The sequence below is a fragment of the Saimiri boliviensis genome, chromosome 10 (genome assembly GCF_048565385.1).
Source record: "Saimiri boliviensis isolate mSaiBol1 chromosome 10, mSaiBol1.pri, whole genome shotgun sequence".
Classification (NCBI taxonomy): Eukaryota; Metazoa; Chordata; class Mammalia; order Primates; family Cebidae; genus Saimiri; species Saimiri boliviensis.
In genome coordinates, this window is record NC_133458.1 from 109232197 (window position 1) to 109257266 (window position 25070).

General features: G+C 41.1%; 1 protein-coding gene across 2 annotated transcripts in view; it reads right to left on the reverse strand.

Annotated features, from left to right (window-relative positions):
- ABCA13 (ATP binding cassette subfamily A member 13) overlaps positions 1 to 25070 on the reverse strand; it is a 427963-nt gene that overhangs the window by 254099 nt on the left and 148794 nt on the right. For both annotated transcript variants that reach the window (XM_074379707.1, XM_074379706.1), the window contains 4 exons: positions 24808 to 24921; positions 21893 to 21983; positions 8481 to 8657; positions 6805 to 7111 (listed from right to left, as the gene is read on the reverse strand). In XM_074379707.1, coding sequence (XP_074235808.1) covers positions 6805 to 7111; positions 8481 to 8657; positions 21893 to 21983; positions 24808 to 24921 — 689 coding nt within the window. The remainder of the gene's footprint in view (positions 1 to 6804; positions 7112 to 8480; positions 8658 to 21892; positions 21984 to 24807; positions 24922 to 25070) is intronic.

The following is a 25070-nucleotide window of genomic DNA, read 5'->3' on the forward strand; positions in this document are numbered from 1 at the left end:
ACCCTTGCGAAAGCCAGGGAGAAGGGAAGACAGTCGCATGCATCCCTACCTCTCTGAATCTAGCACCATCCAAGAACATCAGACCTGTATTGATCTTCCGCATCAGTAGGTGGAAGAACTTACATTTGAAACTGCTCAAGAATGGAGAGGGCTGCCCACTCAGAGCATCCCACCCACTCACAGTGCCTGACATTGCCCCTCACAAGTCCCAGGGTCTCCTCAAGCAGGAAGCTTCACTGCACCGTACAACCCAATGCACTGGGCAGGCAGCAATTAATACCTCGTGTGAGGTGAGGACACTGACTCTCAAAACTGGTGCAAAACTGGCCCAAGCTCTTGCGAAGCAGCAAGTGGCAAAGCTGGCACCCAAATGCAGTTTTTTCATCCCAGCTCTGTCATCATTCCAAGTCTGAGATTCTAAAGGGATCCAGGAATCTCGAAAGAGATCAGATAACCTTAGAATGTGGGATGCACTGTCAGGATCTAAAATATCTGAAGAAGGAGACTTCGAGATCTTAATTCAGAATTACAGGTCGTAAAAATTCTACCAAGAAATTCTCCTATATTTACTTGGTAGAGGAAAGCATGAAGCCTATTGGGATCAATCCAGTGCTACCACTTTTAAAGGGTCTGATCTCCTTTGTCACCCCTTATTAGTTGAGTGTACACTAACTACTACACTAAGCAGTGAGTTTCTTGACCTCAAGAACTGCATGGTACTCATCTCTGCATCCATCCCAGCATAGAATAATGTGTGTCATACATATGACACATATGAAAACAAAATGTTTTTACATAGATGATTACAGGAATAACTATATGAGTGAATGATGAAGGCCCTGAAATAATTTATCAGAGGCAAAGCAAACAGTGGATCTAAATGAGGGTGTTTTGGAATTTGGCTAGGACTATTCTTCATTGAACACTACAGTGCCATTCGTTACAAAACAGCTGTCACCTTTGGCCCTCAGGCACTAAACATATACTGGCCCCCACTGTTACCATCAAAACACCCCACATATTTCCAAACTCCCACCAAACAAGGTTATGAACTACTGCTTAAATCTGAGTTCTGGATAGGATATAAGAAAATATGCTAGACTTTTTTTTTTTTTTTTTTTTTTTGAGATGGAGTCTTGCTCTTGTCACCCAGGCTGGAGTACAGCGGCATGATCTCCGCTCACTGTAAACTCTGCCCGCCGGGTTCAAGCAGTTCTCCTGCCTTAGCCTCCCAAGTAGCTGGAATTACAGGCATAGGCAACCATGCCTGGCTAATTTTTGTATTTTTAGTAGAAACGGGTTTGCACCATATTGGCTGGGCTGGTCTCGAACTTCTGACCTCATGATCTGCCCACCTCGGCCTCTCAAAGTGCTGGGATTACAGGCATGAGCTACCACACCCGGCCGAAAACATGCCAGACTTTCAAATACACTGGAGTGAAAATGCAGCCAAGTGACCAAGGCTTCTACATGAAGTGCTTAAAAGTAGCAAGTGGCAACTGATAGTTTATTTGAGGAGTGAGGGGCATTAAGAATCTGTGAGGCTTTGGGGGAAATAACTTATCAGAGTCTCAATTTCTTCTGCCATATTTTTAAGGTTCTTAGAGGATAAATAAGATTTTTTTAATATGATACAATTTTAAGAGATTAGTATTGCTGCTCTTGAGGGAAAGAAGATAGACAAATTGGAGAAACGATTCACTGAGATTTTAACGAGAAATCATCCTCCTCTGCCCAGCAAGGAGATAAGTTTAAAAGAGCTGTATGGGGCTTGAGAAAATGAAGAATTATAAAATTTAACGAGGATTTTTCTTCTCCTTCCCACTACAGTTGGTATCACCAACAAATTACCTGTGTTGGTGAGACAGGACAGAGCCTGCGGGCAACAGACGGGGCTTCCAGCAGCTCTGAGCTCTGAGGGCAATCAGGAATGGGAATTTCTGCTAAGAACAATGACTACTGACTAAATGGAAGAGAGAGGTATTTAATAAGGTTACCTGAAGTAAAGCCCAAGGAAGGGAAACAATCAAAATAAATAAAATGAAAGGTCCTCTCGCTGGTCTGTTGGGAATCAAGCTGATTTTTTAAAGCAGGAATTCAACATTTCAAGCATGAGTGGCTGTCAGCCCTTCACTCTCCACTTTGCCCAAGACGTGTCAAAGTCCAGATGCCAACGCCTCGCGGGAGCCGTCACTCAGCCTGACCCAGCACGTTCCATTTCTCCTTCTCTTGAACCCACCCCAGGGTGATGTGAATTGAAGCAGGCAACAAGCAGTAGAGGAAATAACAGGTGCCCTTTCAAATAAATATTCTTTGTGCATATAAAACAATTCCAGAATATTGTGGTTTTAATTTTCTGAAAACCTTTTGAGTAAGTTGGCTTACTCTTTGAAGCAATACATTAACATTTGAAATCCTTTATATTCATGAAGTACACTACAGTTCCAATCATAAAATTGTCCTATGATAACTGCCCATGAATCATGGGGATTATAGGAACATGAAATTTCAAAACCTCCTGCTGCCTATCCAACTCTACAATCTCCAGCAACATTTCCCAGTGCATGCCCTTCAAGACATTAGTTCCATGAGCTGCTGGTAGACACTACATGAAAAAAAAAGTAGGAGAGAGAGAGATCTGTGTGCAAGAAAGATGGAAAGTTTTTAGCTAAATAGCAGGTTTTGTTACCACAGATGAATTGCCATGTTCCCACCTGTAGTAGGTCTCTCCACTTGTTCAATTCTCTTCCCCTCTACTACTTCAGGACACAGCTGTACACTACCTCCCGCTTATACACTACGAATTTTTCCATCTTACTGGACTATTCCCTAGGCAGCGTTCTATATTCAAAAAATATGTATATTCTTCCCAAATTATCCTCCGGTCACTTCTTCCCATTTCTTCCCATTGAGAGCTGTCTGAGCTCACTTTCCAATTCCACCCTTCCATGTCTCCCTTCTGTCCACTCTAATTTGGCCATCATTCTCACCACATCATGGAAGCTGCTCTCTCTGAAGTCCTGGATGGTGCATACATTGCTAAATCTAGTGGTCCATTACCTGTCTTTACCTTATTTCACCCCTGAGCGACATTTGACACACTTGATCACTCCCCTTCCTGGAGTCTCTTGCTCAGTTTGGCCTCCAGGACTCCACACTCTTTTAGGTTTTCCTCCTGCTTCAATGATACTTTCTCAATCTCCTCTTCTCCTTGACCTCTTCATGAGAGGGGCCCCAGACTTGGTCTTTGCACTCTCTATTTTTCTATCTATACTCCTTCCCATGGCAATGCCATCCAATCTTAGAGTTCTAAATGCCATCAAAATGGGGGAAGACTCCTAAATTAGTAGATCCAGGTACATTGCCCCAGCCTCCAGAACAAATCCACCTACTTCACATTTCCTTTGGATTTCTAAAAGGCAACTAGACATGTTCAAAGCTGAGTTTCTATCCTTATCCTCCAAACCTCTACCCACAGTTTTTTCTATCATAGTTGGAGATCATTCCAGCAATCCAGTTACTCGGACGGAAATAGGGGAGTCTTCCTTGATGTTTCTCTATCATACCCTCATCAAATCTTTTGGCAACTCTGTACCTCTGCTTCCTGAATGCAACTTAGAATCTGACCACTTTTTACCACCTTCTCTGCTACCACACTGGGCCAAGTCACCATCATCTCTCACCTGGGTTATTACAACAGCCTTCTAAATTATCTCTGTGTCCCACACTTACTACCAGCTCTTCTCCACACAACAACATGAGCAAAGCTTTTACAGTATAAGTCAGATGATGACATCACTCCTGCTCAAAACCCTCCAGCAGCCTTTTAATACCACTCCGATCACCTGCAACCACACAATCTATGATCAGCTCTCTGAATTCAACTCCTATCCTCTCTTCCTTGTACTCTGCTCTGATGACCCTTCACGCACATCCTAGGCCACTCTGACCACAGGGCCTTTGCATGGGCTGTTCCTCTGCTCTAGAACACACTTCCCCTGTGTTTCTGCACCCCATAAAGTATTTGCTAAAATGTTACCTTCCTGATAGGGTCTACAACATCCACATTAACAATTTCATAGTCCCCTCCTAGTGTCTCCGACCCCGTTCATCCTATTTCCCAACTCCATGGCACTTCCTGCTTCCTAACATTCAATGCAATTGTCTTTTTAATTGTATATTGGGTGTCTGTGCTTCCCTGGACTGTAAGTCTCATAAGAGCAGGGATTTTTACCTAATTTCTTTACTGACTCACCTATTTTGTTTACTGATTTGCCTATTTTCTTTACTGATTCAGTCTAAAGACTGACAAAAAGTACGTAAATGTCATTGAATAAATTCATAAATTAATGAATATGCAGCTCATTCAGTAAGCAGGAGGAAACTACTTTAAAAATTAACAAATGTTGTCTACAGTACAAACTGTGCTTTAGGAGTTTTACTCAAGTAGCTGAGTTCTTTCAAGATCTCAGACTGTGTTTCAATCACTGCAGGTACTCTAAGCCCTCAAGAAAGGGAGACTTTGAAACTCGAGATAAAAGAAGGATACAGCACAATGAGAAATCTCAAGATGTAACCCTTTCAGAGAAGTAAAATACTTCATCTTTCTCAAAGAAGCAAAACAGTACTTCTGACAACTTATGTTGCTCTATCCTGGTAGTAGAATGACAGAGGTAATTCCATGACACCAGAATCACACCTGGGCATTCCACTCATTCCAACATTCTAGGCTGGAATGTTTCTCATACATCAGAATGTATCTTCAAAGGATGAAAAAGGTATGTCTCCATCCATGTCCCTCAATGCCTCCTTTCCAACCCTCGTGCAATGTCTGTTAACCACACAGTAGGAACTGCAAACGGATTGTTCAGGCCATCTCTGGCTTTCCATCGATACATTTGCAGGAGTGTATGCTGTTCTTCACAACGTGCCTTCTTGGGAAATATCCTATGTCAGAGTGGGCAAAGTAAACCCCCAGCCTTTTCCTGTGAATGGGAGCAGAGGAAACTGTCATCTTCCCACCCAGGTAAGCACAACCACCCTCTTCCATAGGTGGAGATCATAACATACTTTCGAGCTAGAAGGAGACTCTCAGAATGCAGTAGTTTTGATGTTTGCCTTTAGAAAATGAGCATAATAAAGCATTGGCTTATTTCAGTGTCTAACACAGATTGCTAATTCTCAGAGCTCTCGGGTGTTTGAGCTGGATATGAAGTGTTTGTGCATGACACCTAGCTAAGCCAACAACAGCAGTTTCCTTGGGTTCTGCTCCCGCTGCTATCACCTCCAGGAAAAATGCTTTAGGAGCTGAAAATCACTGGGTGAACATGTTCAAAGCCAAAAATATCATCACTTTGAAAAGAAAGAAGAGCTGCCATTTTACAAAGAAAGAGGTTAAGAGGCTAACAGTCTGCCTAACAAGGCAGCCCCTGAGTGAAAATGTCGCCTTCATCTCTTTCTTCCTGATCCTTTGTTCTCTGCATCACACGAGGCTACCCCAAGTTCAATCAGGTGGTCTTCAACCTTTTATCCTCCCACTGTCAGAAGGTTGTTCCTGTACCACCAGCGTTTTTATCAAAATGTGTGAATGGGCTATTATGTATGCAGCATATCGCTAGACAGGAAGAAGGGGTGAAGACATCGAGTCACCTGTCCTTACGTGTGTGTCCCCCAGTCACCTGGAAAGGCAGTTTTGACTTCTGCTTGCTGGTCCATGGCTCTGCCCTAGTGAGGGGTGGGATGTGCCATGAGTCATTACTGGCAGCGTCTTGATGATGGATGAGTACTTGTTCCTGTTCTCATAACTAAAAGAACATGCGAACCTGTCCCTTTAGTAGCCTCATGTTCAGCCACTTTCTTCCTAGTGTGCTTTTGAGAGAGTGTGAGAAGGTGGTATCTTCCTGAGGCTCTGCAATCACAGCCAGCATGCAGAGACTGCAAATGAATGATCTGCGTTATCCAGGGTCGGGTCAGCTGTGGGAGCAGGATGCTTATGAGAACAGCATCCACCATGTGGAAAGTAAGGAATCCAGGCTGAACCCCACAGCCCATAGCAATACGGTTCACCCTACTTTGGTGAGCTTTGCAGTCCTTTCATCATCGGACCCTGCCAAGGCATCCAAGCTCACCCTCAGGTTCACTGAGCCCAAGTCCGACGACGGCCTCCAGTCCTCTCTGCAAACATGCCTTTTCTGGCCTCCCTGACAGCTGCTTTAATGCCTCTGTGACGTCCCCTCCAAGTCCATTGTCCAGCTGCTCCAGCCCTTCACTGAGCTCCCCCTCTCCTCCTGTAGAGGTCACCAGCCAAATTACACAATTTAACTCCTAAATGTTCTCGTATTACTTTATAGTACCTAAGCCAAGAGCAAGGCCTGTGTGAAATATCTCGCCACCCTGCCCAGTATACAGCCTATTCCTAAGGATGTGCAGTACAGAGAAAATAACCTTCCTCAGTTTCCCCAAGGTTAGACAGGTGGAGCCTTTTGTTGGACATGCACAGCCCTTGTGAATATTATTCATCAAATTTAAGTATTTAAAACCATAGATGATGTCCAATGTCAAATTTAAAACTTCACTTGACCATATTATCTCAAGCATTATATTTCTTCTACCTGAAGAGTACAAGCATATTAAAAAAATGAACCCCTGGGAAATTAAAAGGTGGGGGCAAACTTTTTTAAAAGTGCTTTTTGAAATAACCATAGAAAAACTCAAAGTTTTCTCTCCTCCCTTGCAAAATGCAAGGCCCTTCTCGTGGTCGGTGGACCCTGGAGGGCAGCTTGGCTCCAGCCCCAGGCTACTCACAGATCACTGGTATGGCAGGGGTACGGGGTGGCCTGCGTCTGTGCTGCTGGTTCCAGAGCTTCCTGCCCAGTCTGCACCAAAATGATGGCCCTTTCGATCATGTCTTGCAGTGGGACAAAGACGTAGTTATATTTGAAGCCATCGGCTGGTAGATTCTGAGGGTGGAACTTCCAAGAAGGGTTTTTTGCCAAATCTGTTCGCATGCTATATAACACATTCGTCCGGATTGTATATGAGACATGGGGTGGCAGTTTGACAGACTCTGAGCTGAAGTTCTTGCTGAATAAGAAATTGTTGAAAATGATACCTAGTGGCAGAAAAGGAAAAACGAAGCATTATCGTACTGCAGGGAGTTGGTCATACCACGTCTATACTGGGTGAGATGGGAAAGTCGCAGAACCCTGCGACTCGTCACAGCCCTCCACTCCTGCAGACTCAGAGCCCAGGCCCCCAGGGGCAAAGCTGACTTTCAGTCACATAGGTAGTTGGTGGTAAACCTGAACCAAGACCTCTTAATTCCCTGTCCAGGGCTGCTTTGTATTTTTTATAAAAGCATACTGTGGTATAATTAACACCAAAAAAATTATTTGTTAGGTGTTTTTTGCAGGGATTTCTTCTCTTCATTGCGGTTGAAGAGCAGAATCCATCTCTTCTGCACTCAATGGGCAGAACCCATCTCTTCAGGGTTACCTATCATTCGCAATTTAAATACATGGACTCTATTTTCTGACACATGGATTCTTTGAATTGCATGAAAGCCTATTACAGCTAAATCGTGTCCCCTACTAAATTCATATGTCAAAGTCCTAACCCCTAGTACCTCAGAATGTGACTATATTTGGAGATAACATTTAAAGAGTAATCAAGTTAAAATGAGGGCCATTAGGGTGGGCCCTAACTCAATATGAAGGTGTCTTTATAAAAAGAGGAAAACTTAAACACAGAGAAATATGTAGAGGGAAGATGAGGTGCAGAAACCCAGAGAGAAGATGGCCACCTACAAGCCAATGAGAGAGGCCTGGAGAAGATCCTCTCCTCACAGCCCACAGAAAAACCCAGTGTATGCCTCCATCCAGAATATCTAGCTTCCAGAACTCTGAGACAATAAACACCTGTTGTTTAGTCTGTGATACTTTGTTACAGCAACCTTAACAAACTAATACAAAACCTCTATTAAAAATAATTAAATGTATATTCCAAAAGAATATAAGAGCACCACCATATTTATCTTGAACAGGTGAACAATTAAATAATGGAGCACAGCTGACCATTGTCTGCTCTCTGCCCCAACCAGGATATCAAGATACTCTGATCAAAGTAAAAGTGATGATGCAGGAAATTACAGTATAACTTTAATCAGGAATAATATAATTTATGTGAGATTTAATCAGAACATGTGGTTAAATTAGGTGTGATTTAACCAGTCATAAAATGGTGAAAGCAGATGCAGTAAATAGCATTGGTCCTAGAATGCTGAAAACGTTATCAGTCACAATGGCAAAGGTACAACATTTCATTAACCAAGACAAATATTTCTGCTTTATTTTATGTTTTATATGGAAAGGACTTATTTTCTTTCTGAGCTAACAGAAGACACCTTTAGGGAGAAACTCCCCAGATGACAACTTATCGGAATTGGCACCTTTGTGAACATAGTTTTTTCATTGAGTACTTACTGGCCAAGAAGCCGTTCTGCTGCAAGAGCTCATGTGCTTTCGTCTCCAGGATGTCAACAGACTGCACAGCCTGGAAACGGTTCAGCGCCACGCAGGAAGAGAGATTGACCAAGACGCTGCCTAAGAAACGGAAGTGTCCAGCATGTGTGTGGTTAAACATCTCCTCCAGCAGCCCTCCTAGCAAAGGGTACAGATTAGGACAGATCAACTTCTGTTTCCCCCCAGTGTTTACCACTCAGATAGTGGAGATCATCCAAATGAATCTGAAAATGAATATGAATTCTTCCACTAAAAAATTGCTCAAGTTTTGCACATAAGCAAAATTTGCCATTTACCTGCTGAGTGTAAACTCTCCCGTTTTATATGCATGCTCTGTAACACTGATATATATACATGAGAAAAAAAAAACCCACAAAGGGTGATACAGTAGCCTAAGGAAACAAAGTTGAAGCTAACAGGATAAACAGCAGAGGGAAAGTCTACACATGATAGGAAAGTTGGTGTCAACCTGGAGTCAAGTCATTCTAAAAAGAAAATGCCTTCCTTGAAGCAGTCATTTTGGGAAAGTCATTTTGCTACATTAATTTTGCAAAAGTAATTATCAAGGAGTATCAACACTGAGGAAACCACATCCTCGTATAGTCTTTGTCCCGGATCTGTGCATTCGAAATGGAAATAGAGCAGCAGAGTAAAGTCGCAACACCTTGGCTGTGAATACTGACCTCAAACATTTTCAGGGCAAAAGGCTGAGGATATCTCAGTATTTTCACTCTGGTTTCAGGAAGGAGCTAGAAAAACCTAATTATCTAGAGCAAGGCAGCGTGAGAAGAAAGCCCAGAACAGGACCTCAAGAGGGAAAGCAGCAGGAAAGATCACAAAATCCGTACGTGGTGGAGCTGTGTGGGGAACCAAGCTGTTTGGGTTTGCTCCGCCGGAGGCCCTGGCAGCAGAAGATGCTGCCACTGCCCAGGGCTCCCCATCACATCAGGTGGGGGGAGTGTGGCTTCACCCTCGATGGTACAAGGGGAAGTGATCCTGCTCATCTAGCTGGTGTGATGTTCAGCAAAGGAGTCTCCACTAACCCTAGGACCTCCTCCTTAATGAGACGCAGGGAATTTACTTTTTGGCTCAGGACTTTATCAAGAAAGTTTAAAAATTAATTGAGAAAAAGTTAACACACATGAAAGCTTATCAATGTGTTTTTAGAAACCCACAATCTGCACAAGCACACACTGCAAATTATAAAACTGTGTAGACAAAATCCGTGTTGGACAGCTGTCAGTTGCTAGTGATCGATCACCTTCTCAGCTATGGGAGCTGTTTAATCCAGTCCCAAGCCATGGGGAGATCTCAACTCCTGACACATCCTCACCTCAAAAAGCTCTCCTAAAGGAGCTTGGTTACAACTCCACCCAACCCCAAATCTATCAAATTGACCAGAACCATCCACTGTCTGGGAAATGCAAGCATGTTTAGAATCTTCAAAACCAGAAAGAAATGGAAGCAAATTTAGAATCTTCCAAGATCACGCTTACAAGTTTATATGACACTTAATCTTTCCTGCACCTTTTACTTTTACCAAAGAATGATGTACTTTGGAGTGAGTGTTGAATGGCTAACATTCCAGTTCTATATTATTCTGCTATTGAACTTATGAGTGCATTCTCTATCCGGCAGTTTGTTGATGGTCATTCCTGGGAAAGTTACAGAGAAGAGGTCCCAATCTATACTCCAAGAGAGGGTTCTTGGATCTCATGCAAGAAAGAATTCAGGACAAGTCTGCAATGCAAAGCAAAAGCAAGTTTACTAAGAAAGTAAAGTAGCAAAAGAACAGTTACTCCATAGACAAAGTAAGACAGATAATCCCAAAAGTAAGAAAGAGGGGGAACACGTCCACCCTAGATGCGATGCTTGCACATATGTAGAGATGTGTCCTACTATAAAGGGTTTGTGATAAAGGATTAATTTTCTTAATTACTATATTTTGCAAGAATTGACATTATTAAGAAAGTCTTTGTTCTCCAGGTATCAGGATATCTGGACGCTCCCAAATCTAGGTCTGTTTAGTAAACATTATTAATTTGTTTCCTTAACCACAAACATCTACCAGCTAGGAATGCCTAATTTTCTGAGAATGCGGCCCAGCAAGTCTCTGCCTAATTTTCCTAGCCCACATTCAAAACGGAGTCACTGTGGTTCAAACACCTCTTACAGGGACACTGCAATACTTCACACCAGACTCCCAAGCGTCCAGCTCAGAAATATTCTGTGGAACAGAAGTTCTCCATGTGCATCTCCAGTGTCAGACCCTGACTCTATTCTTCTCCTCTGTGGTCTGGGGGCAGCCTCTGCCTGCAGGTTCCATCACTTGCCCTCCATTGTATGGTGGCAGACAACAATCTATCCCCAGCTCTGTGTGCAGGCACTGCTTCCCATTGGTCCTCCTGTATCTCACTGACCTCCTGAGCGCTCAACTTTCCAAATGACAGTCGGCTGCTCCCTGTGCTGACTTCCACCCTCCATCAAAGCTGCGGCCTACCTGCCACCCCATCCCTGGACATGGCGGCATCAGTCCCCACGGACATCAGACAGGCCCCTGCCTCTCACACTCCCTTCCCTCCTCTACTGCTTTCCCGGCTCCCAGATCCCCCCAGTTTTCTAGGGTTCTGGATCACGTCTGGGCTTTGCTTGCTTGGCGTTCAGCCCGTGTTTGAAAGGGATACTGGGGCTCCGGAAAGGGGGACCAACCTTGAATAGAAATTACATCAAGATCCATCTCCCTCATCCTGAGGTCTGTAGAAAAATCAGTTGACACGTCCTGACCTCAACTTCTTCCCTGGTAAGGAAATACTGGTTTCCGTCCACCAACTTCAGGTGGCTGAGAACATGTAAGTTTCCAGACACCATCAAGAGAGGTCAGGCTTCTTCTGCCCCTCATCCCTTCTGCCCCTTATCTCCTCAACCTGAATTGCTCAGTTTCTGAGAAAAGACTGTTACTCATTATGTTGTTACTGCTGTTATTATGTTCCAGTAATTTGCAGATCTCAAGACATGAGTGTAGGGATTTGGGTTTCTGATCATTGAGCTTTTGCCAAATATCTACAATAATAGCAAGGTGGCATTGTAGGAGAGTCAGTCTTGTGCCAGGTACAATTCTGGGCACTTCCGTATTGTCTGACTGAAGCCTTATATCCATGGGGAACTGCTAGTGGCATGTTCATTTTAAAATCTAGGAATTAAGGCACAAAGGAAGTTTCAAAACCATGATTCAAACACATGCTATCTAGCTCTGAGATCCACCTTCTTACAAATATACCAGGCTGCATTTATATTGAGCGGAACCCTATGAAACTGCCGTTTAATGTGTGTCAAAATTATTCAAACATCAGGAATTCCAGACAGCCCTCCCTAATACATAGCAGAAGAACTACGTAAACTAGAGTTCAAAGAATTGGGTTCTTGGTTCCACCAAATATTGTAGAACCTTGAAAGAGCCAGTCTCTAAAATACAGATTTATCATCTATATTTTAGAAAGAATGAAAATCTTGGTACTGTTTTCCAAAGAGAAACAAAAAATATATTTTTTAAAAAGGCATAAAGCTATTTAGTAAACTCTAAAGCAGAAGACAATTAACTATTGCCATCGGAGCTCACACACATCTCATAGAGATCCTCACACAGTCCTGAATTTGGTGGAGCCTGAAGGGCCTGGTTAAGATAGTCAAAATGAATTCGTAGAAGAATAAAACAAGCTCATTGGAAAAATCAGTGAGAAGAAAATAGCTCAAGCCAGAGTTCTCAAATGACATCAACAGCAGAAACATGTAATTGTGTGGCAGTTTTCATTTTTCATTTAGTTTTATAGTTAACACTTTCTAAGGTTTAAGGCAGAAAGGGACCTTTGGCTGTTTGGATAACACAATCAAAGAGGAGCTACAAGGGTCCACGGTGTCCAGTTTTCTGCCTCGGAGTGTCATGAGTCCCCCAAGTCACCCAAATGGGACACAGCGTCTCAAAGTTCCTTGGAAAATTTCTGAGCCTCTGAGCCACTGACACACACCAGTGAGACCCCTCCCTCGGCACTGACATGGAAGGCTTAGTGGGTGGCTAGCAATCTGGTCCAGTCCACCTCGCTCAACAAGATGTCACGTGGTTTGGTTTAAAGAATTTCTCTTGGCATGGTGCCCATTTGGCCTGGAGATGGGGACACAGGATCTCCACCGTCTACTGGGCCTCATGGACGATGGGTCAGATGGAGTTGGGTACCTGCTCACCACCCTTAGTGGGCATCTGAGGCTGTTTACTCGTCATCCTCTTTATGAAAAGGAAATAATTATGTGCTCAATGGTCTTTTTCCAAAGATGAAGTGAAATAATGTGTAACACGCTTAACACTGTGTCTGGCACATAGAGAGTACTCAATGACTATTTTCTAGTATCACAGTTATTAATATACTATATAAAATTGTTTCTAGTAGAGGAGACAAACTTCACTGGCTTTATATTGCTCTAAGTCTCCAATATCAGCTCAGGTAACACAGGGCAATTTCCAGATTTCCAGCCCTACCCCCTCCCAACCAAAACGAATCACTCAGCACCCCAATTCATCTGCTGTGGGGACACAGAGGGCCGGAGCTGGACTGCTGGCCTGGACCGGTTGATTCAGAGGCAGTGCTGACACCAGCAGTTCTTACCATTTCTTGTCCGTTTCCTCTACTTCCTTCTTCTAGATGGCACTGCATCTCTGAACTGGCCCTTGGCTGGTGAGTCCATCAGACTGTGCTAACAATGCCTTCTTATATTGTACTTCTCAGGCTACTCCACCCAGGGAGGAGGGTGGATACAAGGGCATGCAAGGAGACAGGATCCTGGATGAGCCTTGAGAACAGTATACTTAAGCTGTATACTTAAGAAAAATTCATGAAATAACTGCCTTTTGTGCATGAAAATGTTACATTGTACTAGTCTACTCATTTGTTTTAGTATAAAATTATGTCTTACTTTCCACGAAATGTTGTTGCAAAAGTGATTCCTTTGGATATTTCATCAGGTTTACTCCATGATTTTCCATGGACCCTGGAAGACTGCCTAGCACCTGCTAGAAGTATTGAGGTATCAGGTTCTGGAGACAGCATTGCTGTGAAATGCTACTGTAAGGGCTGCTATTTATGGGGTATGCAATGACTGTGATGAAAACTCCCTTGAGGGTTCTTCTGCTTTCTAATTAGTGTGGGTATGAGGCTGATCTTGGATATTCTTATGTGCAATTACAGCCCTGGGAGGCATCAAAAAGCAAGACCCATGAAAAACATGGGCTGGGATAACCTGGCTTGGGAGCAGAGAAGTGGCATCGACCCTGCTGTCACTGCTACAAGAGTGCAGTTCCCTGGTGCTGCAAAGCCAACAAGATGTGGCTTTGCTCCCATGGCAACTGCACTATTTATCTTATTTTATATTAGATAGTTATTTAATCTTAAAAGTTTCAGTTTCCTCATCTGTAGCAAAAGAAAAGCAAAATTACCATGAAACTGTTGTGAAAAAGTAAATGTAGCTGAAGTTCATATATACACTATAACCTGATTTACAATAAGAGCTATTATCATGTAACAGCTATAAGGAGAGAGTGAGGCTCCAACTAATTATCTTTAATTAATTTATCTGCATGAAGGTAAGCAGAACAACTAGAAAATGGAAAACCAAAAAGTATATTGTGCATTGTGGGGGGCTTTTTTTTAATGGACAAGTGGAGATTGTTAAATTTCGCAGAGTAGGGCAAACTAGAGACATTTTTCTATGCATCTGTATGTTGCTGACCATTTGCTATTTGGAATAGGCTGCACTATAAGCTTGCCTAGTAAGCATGGTTAGACAATTTAACTGCATAAAATACCAGATGTTAAACACAGTGAAGAGTGACTTGGTCTCACTACAGGGTGACTTTCATTATCTTCCAGTGGCAGATCGAAGCTGCTTTGAAGAAGGCTATAAGCTTTCTTATCATGCATATAATTGTGAGACATAGGTACATCTACAGCCATGCATCACTTAATCCTGAGGATATATTCTGAGAAATGCAGCATAAAAATACGGCATTAGGCAATTTCATCATTGTGTGAGCATCACAGAGTGGACTTACATAATCCTAAATGGTACAGCCTACTGCACACCTAGCTGTACGGAACAGCCTATTGCTACCAGGCTACAAAGCTGCACAGAATGTTATTGTACTGAATACTGCAGGCAATTGCAACATGATGGTAAGTATTTATCTAAACATCTCCAAACATAGAAGAGATATAATAAAAATATAGTGTGAAAGATTTTTTTAAATGGTATGCTTGTACAGAGTACTCACCAAGAATAAAGCTTGCAGGCTGGAAGTTGCTCTGACGAGGCAGTGAGTAAGTGGTGAGTGAATGTGAAGGCGTAGGACATTACCATACACAGTATACTTTATAAACACTGTATACTTAAGCTACACTAAATTTATTTTTTAAAATTTTTCTTCAAAAATAAATTAAACTTAGCTTACTGTAACTTTATAGTTTATAAACTTTTTAATTTTTAACTTTGACTCTTTCGTAATCATACTTAGCTGAAAATACAAAACACATTGTACAGCTGTACCAAAATATTTTCTTTATTTCCTTGTTCTAAGAGCTTGTTTTTATTTTTAGGGGTTTTTTTTAATACTTTTTAAATTTTTTTTGTTAAAAACTGACACAAAAAAACACACAGTAGCCTAAGCCTACACAGGGTCATTATGATCAATATCACTTTCTTCCACCTCCACCTCTTGTCCCATTGGAAGGGGGTCTTCAGGGCACTAACACACACAGAGCTTGTTACGTTCTATACGTAATTGTGTGTGCTAGACTTTTCTATGACTGGCAGTGCAGTAGGTTTGTTTACACCAGCATCCCCATAAACAAGTGAGTAATGTGTTGTTCTACATGTTATCAGTTACGAAGTCACTAGGTGATAGGAATTTTCAGCTCATTATGACCTTATAGGAACACCATCATGTATACAGATCAATGTTGACCAAAACGTTATTACGTGGCACTAATTACAAATTAGAAAAGCAGCTCCACACAAAACCTCTTAGGTCTTAGGACACTGGGCAGATCTCCCTCTTCTGGGAGGAAAGAAGCAATATCCTTGCTGGGTAACAGTTCCTGCACAATGAAGTGGATATAATAAAAATAGAATGTGATCTAGTATTAACTGCATGTTGTATCACTTTGGGGACCTCAAGTACTCTCCCCATCCTAAATGATGAGGACACTGCTATGAGAGAAAAATGGAGTGGAGAGGACAAGACATGAATGGGCGAAGCCCCTGCTGAGAGTCCTAGAAGCTCAGCTCTTATTAGATCTCTTCAGCTCACAATATACAGTAAAAATGGGCCAAGAAAAACACACAGGTTCCAGGGAACAAGAGGAGTGGTAAAGCAGCACAGGGGACTTTAAGTCTGAAAGGGCAAAAACAATACTGAGGTTCACGTATAGGTGGACAGAAAACAACATAGTATAAAATTCTACAGTAATGTGGGGCCCAGCTCTACATCATAATACAAGTTGATGATTGTTCCCCATTCAGCGTGTATACCTGAGGACCCTACACATGGCAGGCATTAGTCAAAACAGACCAGTGGGTTTGACATTTCAAGGTGTCTCCTCCTGAAATTTGTTTTTAAGAAGTGACTCCATCCTATTGCTCTAAATGAGAGTTTCTCAATCGAGGCCCTACAGACACTTTGGGCCCAGAATTCCTTGCTGTGGAGGGCTACTCTGTGCATCATAGGCTGTTTAGGAGCACCCTAACCTCTACCTGTTAGGTGGCAGTAGTTGTGACCAGCTGTGACAACCAAAAATATCTCCAGACAGGACCAAACATCCCTTGGAGGACAGTCATCCTCAGTTGAGGACTGCTGATGTGAACTGAGTCACAATAACTTCTACTCACCAAAATACTTTCAGTCTGGTTTTAATGCCTCACTTATAATACCACCAAACATTTCAGCAAACCCTCCAGTGTGAAAGAGAGAACTCAAAATAAACAAATAGAAAACAGTAACAATGATTTTAAAATAAGCTAAAGTTAAAAATAGCATTTTTATAGAGAGGTAAAAAGATCAAAGAAAAGATGACAAGAACACGTCCCTTAATTGAAAAGTCACCATCTTCATATTGAAGGGCCCTATTGAGGAAATCCCTGCTTAGAGTAATGGAGGACAACATTGGACAGATGAAGTATCCTGCCAAGAACAACCAGGAAATCTAAAAAAGACTTTAGTTTAAATTGTTTTTAAAGTCTACACATTGGGTATAGTGTACACGGGTCTTGATGATGAGTATACCAAAATCTCAGAAAGCGCCACTAAAGAACTTATCCACGTAACCTACCACCACCTGTTTCCCAGGCCTACTGAAATTTTAAAAAAGAAAATCCATATAAAGACTTTAAAGAGGTTGGGCACGGTGGCTCACGCCTGTAATCCCAGCACTTTAGGAGTCCAAAGTGGGCAGATCATGAGGTCAAGAGATCAAGACCATCCTGCCAATATGGTGAAATCCCATCTCTACTAAAAATACAAAAATTAGCCGGGCACGGTGGTGTGCACCTGTAGTCCCAGCTACCCAGGAGGCTGAGGGCAGGAGAACTGCTTGAATTTGGGAGGTGGAGGTTGCAGTGAGCCAAGATTATGCCACTGCACTCAATGCCAGTTTTATAGGTGAGAACCCCACCCCACCCAAATAGGGGATCTCCCCAGGAGTATAGGAAACTGGAAATTTCCCTACTAAGACTGAAGTCCACCTCCATCAATCCACTCCATCCTCGAATGAATTAGGAAAACGTGGCCCTGCCCTAGCTCTCTGCCAGAAGCAGGCAAATAACATTATCTAGAGGAAGATAGCACCATCAGGAGTCTCAACCTTATTTCTACAATTTTCCATGTATAATGTCTGATTTCATTCTTTTTTAATCCTTAATATTCCTGGAGACAAGATAAGAAAACCAAAAACCAAGAGAAAAATAGACTAAAAAAAAAAAATACCCACAAAAGATAAAGCTCACAACATGCACTTCCAAAATGTATTGTATCCAAAATTAGATGAAAATAGAATTAAAAACTAGTTTAAAATAATAAAATTTAAATTTTAAGTGGAAAATACAATAACTGAAGAATTTCATTGGTATGTTTAATGGCAGATTAGACCCAACCGAAGCGAGAACCTGTTGATTAAAAAACTAGTAAGAAAAAAATTCACAAACTGAAGCATAAAGGGAAAATACAGAAAAAGATATAAGAAGCATTGGACACTTTGAAAAGTTTTCATTGTGTTTAACTAGTGTTGCAGAGGAAAGCAGAGAGACAAGAGGTCAGAAGCAATGCTTCAAAAGATAGTAGCCAAGACTTTCCCCAAATGTAAGATATTTGGCCACTAATTCAAGAAATGCTACAGAGCCAAAAGACGATTCTCATAAGAAACTATGTAACTAAGTCACAGAAAAACTTCTGAAAAGAAATAAGGAAATAAAAGAAGGGGGAAAGTGTAGAAGGAAGATAATTTAAATACAAACAAAGGAAAATAAAAATATCACAAACGTCTTCAACAGAAAGTACAACACAGACTTAAAGTATATAAAGCCCAAGTGGACACAACCTCAAGGAGAAACAGAAACAAGCAATCCCACAATCATAACGAGAAATGTAAACACACACCTCTTAAGAGATGATAGAACGAGGAGACAGTGAGGAAGCTCAAGACGGCACCCAACGATGCAAGAACCAAACTGACCCTGTGTGCAAGGACTGAGTGAGTCTCCAGAAATGTCAAACAAATGAAATCGTATTGGCAAAGTACATTCTCTGACCACTGTGAAGTAAAGCTGGAAGTCATTAACACAAAGATAAATAATACCAAATATTTAGAAATCAAGCTATAGACTTTCAAATAATCTAAAGTGAAAAAAAAGGAAGTTACACCACATGTTTAAAATATGATTAATTGAATGAGATTGAAAATACAAGATATCAAACTAGTGAGATGCAGTTAAGGTAATACCAGAGGGAAGTATCTATATATATATATATATATATATATACACTCACCACTAGATACTTCATATCTATATATAGAGAGAGAGATACAGATATACGAAAAGAAGACAAGGTGGTCATCAATAATTTAAGTATTCATCTCGACAAGTTACCACACACACACACACACACACACACACACACACACACACACACACAGGGTAAAAGAATGAAACTAATAGAGATCAGAAATCAGTGATATCAAAACAAACATAAAATAAATAAGCTAGGCCATATGCGGTGGGGTTTTTTAAGACTAATAAAAATTGATAACCCTCTGACAAGACTAATTAAAAACAAAAAGGAGAGAGAAAGAAGAGATACAAAATTATTGGTAATGAAATAAGGGATATTTCCACGTATTATTCAGATATAATTTTACTTTACTGAGTAAAATCACTGAGGAATTTTTTCTTTCATTCTCTTTTTCGGGATGACACTGATTAATGTGAACCCACAAAACATGGTAATAAAACAAAAAGGAGGACATAGAGCCCCGGAATCGTGGTATCCACCCCAGGAGAGCAGAGCACAGAATTCCTAGGAAAGCAGCCAGGTCATGGCAGGAGCGGGCAGCCTTCCCAGGTGGAGCATGGTGGGGATCTGGATGGGCATCTACACGGACAAAAGGACTCAACATAAAAATGGTGTGTTGGCACACAGGAGGTGGGCACAATGGAGAGCAAGTGTTTCAAGATAGCAAGAGAGCATGAAACTCTAGGAAAAAGGAAACATGGTAAATAAGGAAATGTCACTATAATGCATAGCCTGGCTCTGCACTGAATGACATTTATCTCCTCATAATGTTTTATGACAAGTAACATAGTCATAAACTATCGTGGGAGGAACTGATCAGGGAAATGAGGTGGTATTAAACGAAATCTGCAGCTTTCAGAACAGGAAGTCAATTGATAATTTCTGCAACAAACAAATCAAGAAATACTGCCATAGATGTTTTAGATATAGAATGACTAATCCCAAAGAAATTCCTAAGTCTAAATTCACACTATGGAGTTGAATGGAATGCAGAGACAGATGAAGGGAATTTTCCTTAGTAACAGTCAATATTTACAGATATGAAAAACTTTTATAGTAATACTATTTTTTAATCAGTAACAAAATTAAATGAACAGTATAATCATTTTTGTGAAAATATGCTCATATAAGTACATACAAATCTATCTAAAAAAGAACTCCAAGGCTTTTACAACAGCTATCTCTGGTGGTAAGATTATAGGTGGATTTCTTTTCTGACTTATTTGTATTTTCTAATGTTTCTACAACAGACACACATACTTTTTGTAATAAAGCAAAAGGTTATTTTTAAAATTATATAAGGAGGTCAAGCGCAGAGGCTCACGCCTGTAATCCTAGCACTTTGGGAGGCCAAGGTGGGTGGATCACCTGAGGTCAGAAGTTCAAGACCAGCCTGGCTAAGATGGTGAAACCCCATCTCTACTGAAAATATAAAAATTAGCTGGGCATGGTGGCACGTGCCTGTAGTCCCCGCTACTCAGGAGGGTGAAAGAGGAGAATCACTTGACAGGGTAAGGCAGGAGAATCACTTGAACCCAGGAGTCGCAGGTTGCAGCGAGCTGAGATCACACCATTGCACTACAGCCTGGGCAACAAGAGCAAAACTCCAGCTCAAAAAAATAAAATAAAAGTTGTATAATGAATAAAAATGACAGCATAATCTGGCAAACATTCCAAGAAGTTGCATCAATACCTCTTTAAATAGTTATTTTACCTCAGTTTCCAGATACTGGGTATAGGTTGAAGAAAAGTGAGTATGACCTAGGTATAAATTTTAAAGGGTGTGTGCGGTAAAGTGAGTCCATTTGTTAGCAAGAGAGTTACAAAAGGAGATTTGCATCCGGTCAGTGATCAATCCCACCCCACGCCACCCGTGAACGCCTGACCCCACACTGTGCCTGCTCCTGGAGGGCTGTGCAGGGTCAGATGGAAAATATCCAACATTCCCCCACCTGAATGAGACAGTCTTCAGTCTCCAGCTTCAGGCAGGAGCAGAAAGAAGAGAGGATCACATTTCATAGATCTCAAAATTCCATGTGAAGCCGATATTCTGTGTCCCAACACACTTGTGGGAAAAGTTCTAAATTTCTGGGGAATGTTCTCTTAATTTTACAACACAAGTTGTTAACACGTGGGAAACCCTATTCAAAGGTAGTGTTGGCTCAGCAGCAACATGCTGAACAAATGTGGCTCATGTCATGTATGATTCACACTCTAAGACATTAACACTAGCACCATGGTACATGCAAACTCAGGAGACATCTGTGGTCCACGCAGGAACTCTCTCAGACCATGTCAGTCCTTGGTTCCAGCAACAGAAGATGGGACACTATCATTATAAGCTTCCCAGTGCTACTTCTTTTTTTAAGGTGTTTTAATTAATTGAAAAAATTATGTAACACTTTTAAAATATGAAACATTTTAAAATATGATTAACCTTCCTGTAGTAGTAGTATATTCACTAGAAATTTTTTAAAGGGAAGTATTGTATTATGCTTAATAAAATGTCTCATCTTCCTCTAACTTTCATATGTAAGGCAAATCCAAAACCCTTTCCCATGCACAAGCAGAGTGTAAGGGAGCCAGGGACCTGGAACAGCCTGACACCTGTCTTTCCTCTGACTCCAGGTCCCCATCAACTGGGTTAGGCTTCTGAAAGCTTCTCTGGCAGGGCCCTGACAGCCGATTTTGCCACAGTGTTGCAGTTGCTAAGCATGGTCATCTTCCTCTCTGCATTGCATGGCAGAATAGGAATATTAAATGCCCCTCTATGAATTATTTCATAGAACTGGCTCTTCTTGTGTGTACAGCAAATGTTTGTTCAACACCTAAATGAATTCACAGAGCCATCAGTTGCAGAGATACCATAAATGTTTACTGATAGGTGATGTTTTTATCTGAGCTTCATATTTTCAAACCTATGCTATGACTTTCAATTTACTTTTAACTCAATAATAATAATAATTTCCTTTATAAACTTGTTTCATAACTCACAATTCTTGTGTTTGAATCAGAAAACTTCCTTTTTAACTAGGTTTTTTACTACTTAAGTCCTGAATCAGTGAATCAAAAAACTTCAGGCATGAACAAACTTTGGAGTGTATTTTGTTCAAGCCCTTCAGGGTCCAGATAATAAAATAGAAACGGAGGGAGGAAAAGTGACTTGCTGGAAGTCAACTAGCAACACCATGGCCCAAGGGGAAGGACTCGCCCAGGTGGCAGAGACATTTGGGCAAGAGAATGCTACCATACCCATCAGCACACTTACCGTATGTCTGGAGTTTTTCAGTAAGTTTTTCTACATCAATGTGCAACTGGTTTTTTACAAAGTTTCTTACAAATTTGTTTCTCAGGGCCTCCTAAAGAAAAATAATATAGCTCAACAAAAATAATCGCATTATTTTGTCTTATTGAATAAAACTTATTAGACTTATTCACAATGTCATTACGCAGGAAAAAGACACATAAACTAAATCCACTTAAAAGAAGTTTTAAAACACCACCATAACAGGATAACATTTGATTAGGCCCTTACCTTGAAAGACAAGATCAACAATTATGAAAATTTATGTTGGAATTGTAATTATGTATTCATACTAAAAACAAAGATTGAATTAAGTGTTTGTTTTTGGCAAAATTTTCTAACGAATCTATATGGTAATCCTTTACTTTCTATAAGATTCTTTTTCATTTTTTTTTCTTTTCTTTTTTTTTTTTTTTTTTGCTTTGCATGGCCTTCCCCAGATACCAGTTACAAAGAAAGGGTCCTAGTTGCAAAAACTCTGAGGGAGGATTTCAGAATTTCCCAAAGCCTCTCTCAGTGTTTGGCTATTCATCATCTTCGGAAGCATCTTCCACTGCTTCATCTGTACTATTCTTCTCTCATTACTGTTGACGGTTCTGACTTTGCCTCTTTTGTCAATGGTTTTACTGTGGAGAGGTCTCCAAGATTTTATCGTCAACATAATGACATCTTGCTCCTTTATTTTGCTGTTGATATGCATGTACTTGCACTGCACTGCTCCACACTTACAACATACAACAACCAACAAGAAACTAAGAGGGAAAAACACTGATGCATCCAGGCTCCACCTCAGGATCCAAAACTGGGGATGAATTTTGGAATTTGCCAATTTCTTGGAGAGTATGTGTATGCTATCCAGATTTGTTCCAGCACAGGAGCTCAGGAGGGAAATTCTCAAATAATATGTACCCTTTGTAATTAGCTCCTTTATTTCTCACACTCACTTTACTACATGTGATGGTTTTAATTAATCTTGTCTACAGATGACAAGACTTTATTATGAAAGTTTGGTGTTTGCTTTTCTTTTTTTGAGTCTTATTTATCTTCCTTTACTGGGCATTAGCTATTTGCCAGTCAGTGTACCAGACACTTATGCATCATGTCACTTAATCTTAACAACATCCCCAGGAGGTTACTGCTGGCTTTTACTGATGAAGCAGGGAAGCAGAGGAAAGGTAGGACTTTACCCAGAGGCTCTAACCACTCAATCTAGGGGCAGAACCAGGCCTGGAACATAGACATCGACTACTACAAACCCAAGGCATTGTGAGCTCCCCGGAGCATGATCCCAAAGTTAAGAAACAGAGGAACACCTTATACCATCTTATCCTATGGAAGATAAGTTCTTCAACTGGTGGAATACGTGACTTTGATTTCTGACATGGCTACTTAGTAAATAGTACTCAGGTACACCACAGACTTCATAACAGCTGCCCAATTTTTGAGGCCAAGATAGGCTCTGTTTTATGTTCTCCTAGAACTTTGTACATTCTCAACTTGGCATTTATAATATTGCGTGGGATTACACACAGTCTCAGAAGAGACTTTATCTAGTTTAAAACACTATCTGGCCCATTAACTGCAAACGTTTGCTCATACCTGTATTAACAAATTAGTCCATGCACAAACAAATTAAAGATTACAATACTAGCTAACACATATGGTCATGGCAGCTGTGAAAATGAACATCACAGACCTCCAACTGCAGGAAACGGAAATGGCAGGGCCCAGTGCTGCACTCTGAATCTATGGCACTTTGTCCTGAGGTCACACCTCCCATGGGGTGTCCCTCACCAATGACCACCACATCAGGACCACTCCCAGGAGCCACAGGACTCCACTGACATGGGACCCCTCCCTTGATAACCGACTTTAGCTCTGTGACTCACTCTCAGCCGTGTCTGATGTCCATTAAGTTGCAGGACCCACCGAGACACTTCCACCCGACCCTCTCCCTCTCTCCTTTCCTCAGGGTCAGACTTGCATCACCACTGACAACTTTGCTTTCAGCCTGTCTGAGCTTCCCCTTCCTTTGCTCTGCACCCATTTCCCAAAATCAAATTCTTGCACATGTAATCCCATCTTAGAATCTGCTTCTTGGAAAACCCAGACTCACACAGTAGCATTTTCTTTGTGTCAAAACCTATTCCAAGTGCTCTATGTATCTGAACCCATTTATACCTCATAAGTACTATCACTTCCTCTTTCTCAGGGAAGAAACCCAAGGCACAGAGAATTTCAGTGACTCATCCATGATCACACAACTGGTCGACAGTTGAGCTGGGAATCAAACTCAAACAATTCTAGGTTCTGAGTCTGTACTCTGAACTACCCACCTGGTGGTTAATAAACAAACCAAACATGAATTAAAATGCAGGCATGTTTTCTCATCCTATCAGAGTTTAGGTAAGTTGAAGCTACACAAATGGCCAAAAAATTATTAGGTGATCCACCTGAATTAAAGTTTGACAATTAATGATTGTCAGGCTCTAATAATGGAGTTGGGTCATTCTAAACTGCAAGTCATTTCTTTTTAAAATATTAGGTTGTCAATACAGAATAGGAGAAAATGATCATTAATACAATTCAAAAGTATACAAACAATCTAAAAAGCATTAAGTTTAATACAGAATTTAAAGAACAGGTTACTATTAACAAATTATTAATTATTCTCACACTTATACCATCCTGCATAGGTAAAATACTGAAAAGTCACAAAAAATTTTCAGACATCTCTAATTTTATGTCAATTAGATGAATCAACTAGAACCACCATGCCTGATGTGACTCTGTCGAATCCTCTACAGGACTGCCCCGATGTCTCAGACATACCCTAGCAGCAGCTCCCCAGGCCTCGGTGGTGAAGACCAACCACTCACCTGCAGCTGGTTGAACATCTGGCCACTTCCACTTCTCTGGAAAAGGGTGGACATTTTCAGCAGTGTTTCTGATAAGGTTTTTAGCTTGTCCACAATGTAAAAGGTGTAATTAGCCTGCAAAATGAAGAATATTTGGGTATGTCTCTTATTCAGCTGTGATATTCAGCTCCAACAAGGACATCAACAAAAACTGTATATGACATAGCCACCAGAGCAAACATCTACCTGCAGGCCTTCTTTAATAAAATGAAAAATTCCAGTGC